The sequence below is a fragment of the Wyeomyia smithii genome, chromosome 3, assembly GCF_029784165.1.
Source record: "Wyeomyia smithii strain HCP4-BCI-WySm-NY-G18 chromosome 3, ASM2978416v1, whole genome shotgun sequence".
NCBI lineage: Eukaryota > Metazoa > Arthropoda > Insecta > Diptera > Culicidae > Wyeomyia > Wyeomyia smithii.
The window spans coordinates 253,367,128-253,379,230 of record NC_073696.1 but is presented as its reverse complement, the minus strand read 5'-3'; the positions used below and the strand labels follow the sequence as shown (position 1 = coordinate 253,379,230).

The following is a 12,103-nucleotide window of genomic DNA, read 5'->3' as shown; positions in this document are numbered from 1 at the left end:
ATTTACCATATTTTTCTCTAATAATACATGTACAAACATGTAACTATCATATGAATTTTTATTTTTATAATGCTTTTTATAACTGACCGAAAACATCAAGGTGTACGGATTTCGATATTGTACGGGTTTCGATCCAGCACGGTAGCTAAAAGGAAAAATGAAGCCCAAATTCTCCGTACACAGTTATAAATAGATATTTTGCTGCGTTATAAAATGGTCAAAATTTTCTACAACAGACGAGCGGACGTACTCAGTGACAGATGCCACGCTGGATTCTAGGTGAACCAATACATCGCCTGGAACTCTGGGTTCATTAACATTCGTTCACATGAACACTCGGTTGTAGCCTAACTCCGGTCATCATCTCGAGAAACCACATATGACAATCAGTGCATGAAATGTGCGAGGTAACCAGGTATTTAAAAAAATTTAAAAAAAATAAAATAAAAAAATATCCAAAACGGGTCGGGTACGGGTCGGGTACCGGCAATTTCAGGGCATTTTTCTTTCGGGTACGGGTAGCTGGAAAAAAAATTTCGGGTTCGGGTCGGGTACGGGTATTTTAAACAAACCTGACTTCGGGTTCGGGTCGGGTACGGGTTTGAAAATTCTCGATGAGCCGGGTACGGGTCGGGTACGGGTAGCAAATTTCCCATACCCGACCATCTCTAGTTCGCAGTACCTTCCGTTCGAAAACTGCAAGGGCGCTGAGGTCCTCTGAGAGCAGTGTTGTCGTCTCTAGCCCATAGAGGACTAGGATGATCCGGGGTTGGAGGCTAACATTGTTCTCCTTGGAGCCTCTCCTTTTCATATAGGGGAAAGTAGGTAAAGACGGACACCCTAAGGTTTAATCTAATTAATTACTTAGGTATTGCTATTTAGATCGCAGTAGTCATACAATTTGAAACTTAAGGTCATTTGTTTAAATAATCATTTTTGGTATTAGTGAACTTCTTCCAAGTTTTATGTGTTTTGGGTCTTCAAAAATAAGACTACAATTTGCTGTTTTTTGACATGGTTGTGAAAGACGGACACTTGGGGTAGGTAAGATGGACACTACGAAGGTAAAGATGGACACTCACAAAAAAGATGTAGTACGTTAAGTGTTCTTTTGATTTATGTGTTAAGTGATGGCCATACATTACTCTACGTTATTAGAGTCCATCTATACATCACGTGAACAGTTTGAGAGGATGGGTTTCGATGAAGGTGAAAATTCTCCGCCTATATGGCCTGTTCTAACTGCTAAGTGATTATTATCTGCTGGTTTCTCTCGCGGGTGTGCTTTGTGAACATCTGTAGTACACAACAGATGCTACATGTAAAAATTCTTGGAAAATCCGTGTGTCCATCTTTCCCTACCTTAGTATGTCCGTCTTGCCCGACCTGGTTGTAAATTTTTCAAACGATCGTAGCTCTTCATCGGAACATCGAAAATCTGCTGGATTTTCACTAAAAAAAAAACGTTTGTAATGATTTATTTATGTACTAAAATATCTATTCAGAATTAGTATGGTGTGTTCTGCCACAAATGGTGACATTTCAACACTATTATATATATATATATATATATATATATATATATATATATATATATATATATATATATATATATATATATATATATATATATATATATATATATATATATATATATATATATATATATATATATATATATATATATATATATATATATATATATATATATATATATATATATATATATATATATATATATATATATATATTTGTACGCCTTCTAGTATTATTGAATGTTATTAGCTTTCGCAGTTAAGATAATGTAATTGTATGAAAATTATTAAACCTACTTGTCAAGAAAAAAAAAGGAATAAAGGGAATAAAACGAAACTTAAAATAAACTTAAAACTATCTTACTGACTATAAAGTGAGCTAATCGTTGCAATTGAGGATTGCAACGATTGTTGTCGGAATTTGTTGATAATTTGGCTTGACATATTTTCTAATGTTTCTACATTAGTGAGCCTATGTAGCTCGTTCGTGCTAAACCAGGGAGGACGCTTCAAAATCATTTTCAAAAGTTTATTCTGAATCCTTTGAAGTGTCTTCTTTCTGGTTGCACAACAACTTGTCCAGATGGGAACTGCATATAACATTGCTGGCCTAAATATTTGTTTGTAAATTAACAGTTTATTCTTGAGACAAAGTCTAGAATTCCTGTTGATAAGAGGATGTAAACATTTGATGTACTTATTGCACTTTGACTGGATATTTTCAATGTGCTCCTTGAAAGTAAGATTCTTATCATAAATTAGCCCTAAGTATTAAACTTGATCAGACCAATTTAAGACCACACCGTTCATCTTAATAACGTGGTTATGGGTGGGTTTGAGAAATGAAACTCTTGGCTTATGAGGAAAAATAATTAGCTGTGTTTTAGAAGCATTAGGGGAAATCTTCCATTTCTGCAAGTATGAAGAAAACATATCTAAACTTTTTTGTAGCCGACTGCATATAACACGAAGGCTTTTTCCTTTTGCGGAAATGCTTGTATCGTCACAAAACAGAGATTTCTCACAACCTGGTGGTAAATCAGGAAGATCAGAAGTAAAAATGTTATATAAGATTGAGCCCAAGATACTCCCCTGAGGCACACCAGCTCTAACAGGCAATCTATTAGATTTACCATTTAGATAGTTAACCTGGAGAGTGCGGTCAGTTAAATAACTTTGTATCATTTTTGTAAGGTAAAGCGGAAAACTGAAATTTGACATTTTAGCTATTAAACCTTTATGCCAAACACTGTCGAATGCCTTTTCTATATCTAGAAGGGCAGCTCCAGTCGAATAGCCTTCAGATTTATTAGTTCGAATCATATTTGTTACTCTAAGTAACTGATGAGTAGTGGAATGCCCATGGCGAAAACCAAACTGCTCATTTGCAAAAATTGAGTTCCCATTAATATGTGTTATCATTCTGTTAAGAATTATTCTTTCAAAAAGTTTGCTAATAGAGGAAAGTAAACTAATTGGTCGATAACTTGATGCCTCAGCTGGATGGCATTTTTCCATTTCGTAGGAAAATGTGCTAGTGCTAAGCATCTTTCAAAAATTTTTACCAAGAAATTTAAAGAGTTTTCGGGAAGTCTTTTGATGAGGATATAGAAAATCCCATCATCTCCTGGTGCTTTCATGTTTTTGAATTTTTTGAGAATAGTTCGCACCTCATTCAAGTTTGTCTCCAATACCTCTTCGGAAAGAAATTCTTGGGTGGTGATCTGAACATACTTTTGGTCTGCTTCATTTTCAATAGGACTTACTACGTTCAAATTGGAGTTATGAACACTCTCAAACTGCTGAGCAAGTTTTTGAGATTTTTGTTCATTCGTTAGAAAAATGCAATCACCATCTTTAAGGACTGGAATGGGCTTCGAGGGTTTCTTAAAAACCTTCGAAAGCTTCCAGAAAGGTTTTGAATAAGGTTTTAGTTGCTCAACTTCTCTCATGAAATTCTCATTTCGCAAGAGAGTGAATCTATGTTTAATTTCCTTTTGTAATTCTTGATAAATAATTTTCAAAGCAGGATCACGAGATCTTTGGTATTGACGTCTCCGTATGTTCTTCAAACGTATAAGAAGTTGAAGTTCACTGTCAATAATTGGTGTATTAAATTTCACTCTTGCCTTAGGAACTGATAAATTCCGGGCATTGAGTATTAGGTTGCTAAAATTTTCTAATGCTCTGTCAATGTCAGCACTATTTTGTAAAATAATATCATCATTCAAATTTTCCTCGATCGTAGAACGATATCTATCCCAATTAGTCTTGTGATAATTTAACACAGATCTAGTGGGATTTAAAATAGTTTCATGGGAAATAGAAAATGTTATGGGAAGATGATCAGAATCAAAGTCAGCATGAGTTAATAAATCACTGCATGAATGGCTTTGATTTGTTAGTACCAAATCAATTGTAGATGGATTCCTAATAGAAGAATAACATGTAGGACCATTTGGAAATAAAACTGAATAAAATCCAGCCGAGCAATCATTAAACAATATTTTTCCATTGGAATTGCTTTGAGCATTATTCCAAGATCGATGTTTCGCATTAAAATCACCGATGATTAAAAATTGAGATTTATTTCTTGTGAGTTTTTGCAAATCTCCCTTGAAATAATTTTTTCGCTCACCAGTGCATTGAAAAGGCAAATACACTGCGGCTATAAATAAAATGCCAATACTTGTTTCAATTTCAATTCCCAAACTCTCGATAACGTTGGTTTCAAGATGGGGTAAAACACGATGTTTTATTCGACGGTGGATAACTATTGCAACTCCACCACCGGCAACATCAATTCTATCAAACCTATGAACTATAAAATTTGGGCTCTTTTTTAGTTTAATATTTGGCTTTAAAAGCGTTTCAGTCACAACTGCAATATGCAAATCGTGGACTGTTAAAAAATTGAAAAATTCATCCTCTTTCGCTTTTAAAGAGCGAGCATTCCAATTTAGAAAATTTACAGCATTATTTAAAATCATTGCTGAATTTCAATTTCATAACAATATTAGTTGTAAATTTTATACCTTCTTGAACAGCCTCGTACATCGAGTTACAGTTCAACAAAACGGACATTAGCTGCAGCATGGATTGTTGCAGGTATACAATCTTTTTGGGAGTTGGATTACCTAAATCAATACTGGCTGATTTTTCAGCACCAAACACGAATGGTTTGTTACTGTTTGAATTTGAAATATTACCTGAAAGGACACTGGCATATGAACAGCCTGGTGTTGCCTGAACAGGATTATTTTTCTGAAATTTGTTATCTGAATTTAAATTATTACCTACAGACACACCTGCTAATGAAAGTGCTGGTGATGCCTGAACAGTACTGAAAGTTTTTTGATTACCCACATTGACAATAGGTTGTTTAGAATTCCTACGTTGTCTGGAAGCAATAATTTTTGACCTTACAGGACAATTAAAGAGATTAGATTTGTGATTTCCCCCACAATTTACACATTTGAAACTATTAGTGATCTCTTTCACGGGGCAGATATCTTTCGTGTGACTAGTGTCACCACAAATCATACATTTTGCAGCCATATGGCAGTTTCGAGTTCCATGACCATAGGCTTGACAATTCCGACATTGCGTAAGATTATGGATTCCTCCATGTCTCTTGAAATTTTCCCACTTTATTCGCACGTTGAATAAAACACGTGCTTTTTCTAAACATTTTAAATTATGTACTTTGGTACGATCAAAATGTACTAAGTAATTTTCCTGGTGTATTCCAGTTTAAAAAATTTTGGCATTTGCCTTTCGTTTCATCAAAATTACTTGGTTGGGGGCAAAACCAAGTGAATCTGACAAACAATCTTTGATTTCATCAATACTTCGATCATTCGAGAGACCTTTCAACACAGCCTTAAACGGTCTCTCGTTTTTCGGCATCAGAAGAGTAAAATTTATACATCTTTTCAGTCAAATACTGTAAAAGATGTTTATGGCCATCAAAAGATTCGGCCAAAATACGAATTTCGCCTTGGCGACCAATTTGAAAATTAACTTTCACATTCGATAGAAATGATGAAAGTTCTGATCGAAATGCTTTAAAGTTTGCTACAAATACCACAATAGGTGGAACTTTAACCTTCTTCATAACGGCTTTATGCTCAGTATGAGAAGTTTGGAATTCTAGATCCCCAACAGAAGAAAGAATATCATACCTGTTAGTCGAAATTTCAGTGTCACTTGGAGGAGATGCCTCACGTTTCCTTGATGCCGCGTCAAAGCGAGCTTTTTTATTTTTTCCAGGCATAACTGGACAACTTCACTACACTTTCACTTCACTATAGAATTTAATTAGAAATATCTCAAACCAAATTTATTCACTGAACACTCGTTAACTTTAAAAACAAATTTATTACTTTGCCTTTCAACAGGTAGTCTTTTAAAAAGATTGCCTGTTGAAAGCGAAAAACAAAATTTTAATATCTTTGGTAGTCTAAGACTTAGCCTCGAGCTGTTGGTAAAATGCGACCGTACTGTAGGCAGGTTTAAGTCGATCTCCGGAAAAATATCCTCGTTCTCGTGCATGACCTACCATAGCTGTTCTCGATCAACTAGGCTGCCTTAAAGCTGTTGAAAATGCGATGCGTGGACACGTTGTACTCACGACATTTTTGCAAAATCTCTCGGATTGAAAATATCTGGTCCGTGCTTGCGCGGGCTCTCATGAAAACCGCCTGGTACTGCCACACGAACTTCCTGGTTAAAGGTGTTAGACGTTGAAATAGAACTTGGGAGCTGGGGCAGACGACTCCCTTCATCCACTTTTGCAACAGTTTTTTCTCTTCCCAGATCTTGGAAATAACCCAGTGCAGTGCTCTAGTAAGTGTTTCCTTTGTAGAGCTCACCCGGTAGACAATCTTTGGTTTTGTTATTCTTCAGCCTCCCGCACTCCCGCTGAATTTCGTAGAGATCAGGGCTGAAACCCGGTCATCTAATGCTGGCACTCCCAGGTCCGTTCCAGTTCAGCTTCTGTTTGTTGCATCACCATTCAGATGTTCATCGAAGTGCTGCTTCCACCTGTTGGAATCGTTCGTGATGAGATATCGTTCGTGATGAGATTACCTTCCACATCCTTACAAAAGTCGGCTCGCAGCACATAGCCTTTACGGAATTGGTTAATTTTTTCGTAGAACTGTCGGGTATCATTGGCAGTGAATCCTCCTGCTGAGGCTTTTTACGTCTCAGGATCGTGGTCATGTCGTTCCTTGCTCGTCTGTACTTGACCAGGTTCTCTCTCGTCCTTACGCTCAGGTAATTTACCCATGAACGGATCGCTAGTGCCTTTAAATAACTTGTATGATAGTACCTATACACCATAAATGCAGGGTGTTTTTTGTACTGACCGATGTTTTTTTAAGTAAAAAAAAACAAACCATTTATTTTTTTTTCAAATATCATTTCATTATTTTTATTCAATTCAAATAGGATTAGGAAAAATCTAAAGATTAGGAGTAGATTAAAAAATTATCTTATGAGAATGTGAAGGTGGGGTTACTATGTAAATATTGTTGACGTAGTACAAAGTTTAGTTTTCTGTGAAAATTTCAACGAAAAAAAGTCTTCCTCTGTAAGGGACAACTCACAAACGATCAAAACAAAATAGCGGAAGTATATCTGAATCGAAGGCCCGCGAGGCGGTAATTCAGGTTTACTTTTTGGCGACTGGCTTGTTAGGCCAGCATCGTACCTCGAGACCATCTGGGAGCAATTGCACTGTAATTTCCTTCTTAATGTTTGAATGGCATTGGACAGCGGTTAAAAAATCCTGAAAACAAATTCCTCGAATACTATGCACAGTTCACTAAATTTGAAAAAAAAAAATTAAAACTAAATAAAGCCGTCAAGTGAAAAAACGCCCATTCCTCTTAATGCACTATTTTATTCACACAACAATCACTGATACCTGGGAAAGGCGATTAAACCGAGGGCTCAAAATTTCCTCGTGAGACGGAATGCGAAAACTTGTTCTAGATGAGTCATCGTAACTCTACAGCAAACTATCCTTTTGACAAAGTTCACATAGAGAGTATGCGATATGACAAATATTTTGTTCTATTTATTAACTGTTTCCTGTTCTAATTGAATTTAGTGAAGTTTTTGCACAACCTGTTAATGAAATATTGAATGAAAAAAAACGGATGTTTGATCAGGGCTGAAATTCGTGAGGTACGCAAAATTTGACGTGCTGATCTGCTTGCGAGACAATGCAAGCAAAAATCTGGCCCATTGTCCAATATCTGAAAGATGTTGAGGTATGTTCACTCGGAGCCGCCACCACACCAGTGTATTGCTAGACATGACTTTTATATACTCTTATTTTCGCGTTTAATTCAACGATTTCAGAATTACATCTAACTGCTTTACCGATTAGTTATTTAACTAAAACTTAGTAACTACGAATAAGTTGTTTCATTTTATTCGCGCGTTTGTTTCGCCTATGGTTAGTATTCGTGAGATTTAGTTCCTCTATAGTATATATGATATATGTTTGACATATATTTTTTGTAATAAATTTGTTAGTTGTGAGTGCTTCTATCTCTCTATCTTTCTTTTTCTTTCTCTCCCTTCTTGCCCTTACGTACCATAACTAGTATCATTTGTTTACCCAGTATCAGTTCGATTCTGTTCGCTGATTTTTTTTTTCTTCTATAGTTGAAACATTGCTTCACATCTAAATGAGCCAAGTAGTGTTGAACCAAATAGCGACGCTGCGTTACCAATCGATGTTGTAACAATAAGAGGAAATTATGCTTTCGTTCAAAGCTGTACTTGCGTCTAAAAAGTGCCGGAAGCGTTCTCTGCATAATCGTTTCCATTATCCTACGGCAACTTCTTTAACAGTAAAACGGAGTTCCATTCGAATATTTCTGCTATCGTACCCTATGTACAGTTTTGTTTTTTTTTTTTTTTTACAAATTAAGATATTGATTTATTGGAAAAGCATGGAAATGTTAGTTTGTTGTGAGAATAAGATCAAGTGTTCGTCCATCTAAGCCAGTACTATTGAGTATTTACAAGGGCATTTCTACTAGAAAAGCTAACAATTGCGCATTCGCGTACATTCTGGTGTAGTCTTCAGCTCTATACTCTAAAAAAGGTTCTGCGGAATTCCTGCTATAACGATATTGAAAAAGGCAACATGTTCTATGCTTTCCGAAACGCGAGAGTAAAACATTTCGGTACTTCGCTACCTCATTCTGTCAATACTAAGCCAATAGTCAGTAATAGTTAAGGTGAATTACCGGTTAATAGTTGTATGATTCGATTTTTCCGTCACAAGTGTAGGTAACAAGTTACTAACACATACCAATCACATTTTCTGCACAAGCAGCAACAACCACGCTGAAAACGGATGCAACTTGCCTGTTCCGTTTAATAATTGGAAGCGTGGCCTGCTCTAGTCTAAGAAGTAAAGCTTTTGCTATCCCGATCCACCAGAGCCAACCGATTTGGCACTGTAAGGGCTGGGCGATAGGATACCAGCATTGGGTGGTGTCGGTGTTTTCAAGCCTCTCACACCGTCACCTTCGCAAATATATTTGCCTAAAATTGACGTGGGTAGATAAAAAAAAACAGTATAGGTAAAACATATTTCGCACTAACCTGACACGAAGCGTCGCTTGACGAGTGACAGCCTGTACCCGGTGCCCACGAGTTCGAACTCTATACCGGAAAGTGTTGTGCCCTCGCAGTTGAATTGCGTAGAAATGATTGCCGGATTTGAAGGTCCTGAGCCAACCTCCAAACGAGCCCGAAGCGTATCTATACCACTGTTATCCGAATGCTGCGAAATATCTGTGAAGTTCCACACCAGTCTATTCGATTCACCCTGCCTGCAAACCTAAAGTTCGTCAGATCAACGCTCTGGGATCAACTCTATAATCAAACTTACCAAGCGGAATGCGGTTTCGATTGTACGTTCTTTACACTACCATCGACAGGAACCGATATGGAAACGTTCAACAGTGGTGAAGCGACGGCCATCGCGTGGCTGTTGTACTTGTAATCGATCTTGATGTCCGTGTGTCGCTGCTCGCACTTCCAGTAGGAAACCAGCTGGAACGGGCAGGAAGCAGCACCCGGTTTAGCCTTTATCTGGTACTTTAGAATATCAACATTGAAGTATGGTGCCGTCGGATTTTGCTCCGACTGGCGCCGTAGAATGGACGTTAATACTGGCATGTTAAATTCCAGCGTGGTACTGAATGCGGTCGACTGCAGTTTATCGATCGTTATAAGCTGCTTATTTGGCAGGATATTTTCCATGTTCTGTAGATTTTTTACTCGGAATCCCAGCTTCGCTGGGTTCGGGTTGTTGGCCAATACGTTCACTATACCCGCCGGAAAGGATAGCATCATGTCACCGGACATTTTTACCTGACATCGTGATTCATCGGAGCCTCTGTAGAAGTAGAGCTTATTAGTAACAATATCTGAATGGTTCGATTGTGTGAAACACTCACCGGAAGTAGGCGTGGATGATCTCATGGAAGGCAACGGCCAGCGGAATCGTGTCCGACATACCGATCGTTAGCGGAGATGGTCCTCTGGAAGATCCAATACCCACACTTGGACTGCGGAACTCTAGACTGCCGACACTGTCGGCTCGAGCGATTTGGGAGGCGGGACTAATTCTACCGCGAACTACAAATTAGAGCAATATTTAATTTAGGTACAGTGAAGGTTTGATGGTTTGGGTTATAAATAGTTTACCAGCGGCTTCCGATCTGCGTGATGGCGGTCTCGGTATCGCTATACTGCTACCGCCGGCCGAAGTGGGAGTCGGAATTTGCCTTTGTGTTAGTTTGGTTAGGTTAGCCGAAGCCGGTGCCGAAGAGCTAATGTCACCCACCTCGGAGAAGATATCTCCGAGATCCGCATAGCGATTGCTAGAAGGAAGGTAGTTTTTATTTAGAGTGATTACTTAATAACACAAATAACCTACTTGGAAGCGGTGGACATCGACAGCGTGGGACTCTGCAGCGGTGCGTACGGATGGACCGCCGTCGGGGTGGACGCGTTCGACGCGTTGGGACTAGTAAGATGGGTGTGATTGTTGTTCAGCAACCCGGCCGACTGACTGCCGCCGGTACCACCGAGCGGCTGATTGTGGCCATTGCGATGTGCTGCCACCGGATGGGCGGACGATGTGTTGGACGACGAATGGTAATGATGCTGGTGGGGAAAGATAGCATTTTGATTAAGTACCAACGGATCATGGTGGCTCAGTTTGTCGCCGATCTGCTGCGACACGGACTGTGACCGTTTCATGCGCAGCAGTATACGGTCGTGCGTCTCGGAACTGCGGCGGCCCTGCTTTGGATTTGTTGTTTTTTTTTTTTCAGTACGTAAAGAATGTGTGTGTGTTTTGGTTTGTTACAGCAATTTCGAACAACAGTTTCGTTTGATGGCCATGTTTGATGAATGAGATGAACACATGGATGTTGACACGGGTGATGAATTCGGAAACATTGAAAAGTGTTAGTATTATGGAAGTTTTCTCGAATAGTTTAACACGAAAACTATTAAAAGCTAAAAATAGAAAAGAAATGTTATCTATGTGAACATAGCACACAAAAGAAAATAATAATAATTTAGGTCATTGTGATAAATCGTTGTAACCGTTGTATTTGTCATGAAGTGTATTCCTGTAATTTTGCGATCTGTAGCATGATGTTTTTTTTTTCAACGACTTGGTGATGTCATTCCGATAGTTTTCCATCACTTTTGAAATTGGTAACAAAGCAAAATGATTGACCTGAACTTATGACTACCTGGTTTATCTCTTCTTTGTTTCTATATTTGTCACTTTTTTATAAAAATAACCTCCCAAAATAAGCAAAATAAAAACAGCATAATAATATTCTTAACTTCACCACGATTTTTATCGCAGTGAAACTAATGCCACACAGTGTAAAGTACAACAAAACCAAACGCACGCACACACGCTATACTAGGCTATCTCAGGCGGCCAAATTTCGGCAGTTATTTCGAGGCTACGGAAAACCACAACAAGCGAACTAATCAGCCAGAGCACAGCCAGCCGGTGGTACTTACCGTCGATAGTGCCCCAATTGGCGAAAGCGACAGATTTTCTACAGTGGCGCGCAGTTCATCGACGCTGGCGGAAATCGGCGCGGCTCCATTATTCAGTGGTTTAATTTCAACATGAATCTTCCGATCGCCTCGTTCGTCCTCGCTGTCACTATCCGAGCTGGAGTAAAAGTTGTCTGAAAGCAAAACAGCGTTCTGATTGTTCGACATACGCAGTCCAAAACCCAAACTAACAGGTCAACTTACTGCTCTTCTCCGTTATCGTGGCACTGTCCCAGGTGGCATCCCGTGGCTGTATACTGTACCCATCCTCATCTACCTCGGGGGTCGCCGTCGGTGCTACGTTACCGGTGCTGGCCGCAGACATCGTCTGCAAATTGCTAGCAGCTTCCGCCGCTTTCACCGCATCATCCTTTTCCTCGCTGCAGAACCAGAATATGGCATTAGAATTTCATCAGCGAAAGCGAATAATCTAATTAACTTAA

General features: G+C 38.7%; 1 protein-coding gene across 15 annotated transcripts in view; it reads right to left on the bottom strand.

Annotated features, from left to right (window-relative positions):
* Positions 1-7,861: 7,861 nt before the first annotated feature.
* LOC129726489 (F-BAR domain only protein 2) overlaps positions 7,862-12,103 on the bottom strand; it is a 46,832-nt gene continuing 42,590 nt past the window's right edge. For all 15 annotated transcript variants that reach the window (XM_055683257.1, XM_055683252.1, XM_055683261.1 and 12 more), the window contains 8 exons: positions 11,865-12,040; positions 11,622-11,794; positions 10,510-10,739; positions 10,278-10,453; positions 10,028-10,208; positions 9,457-9,966; positions 9,168-9,397; positions 7,862-9,107 (listed from right to left, as the gene is read on the bottom strand). In XM_055683257.1, the coding sequence (XP_055539232.1) occupies positions 8,986-9,107; positions 9,168-9,397; positions 9,457-9,966; positions 10,028-10,208; positions 10,278-10,453; positions 10,510-10,739; positions 11,622-11,794; positions 11,865-12,040 (1,798 nt within the window). In that variant the 3' untranslated portion in view covers positions 7,862-8,985. The remainder of the gene's footprint in view (positions 9,108-9,167; positions 9,398-9,456; positions 9,967-10,027; positions 10,209-10,277; positions 10,454-10,509; positions 10,740-11,621; positions 11,795-11,864; positions 12,041-12,103) is intronic.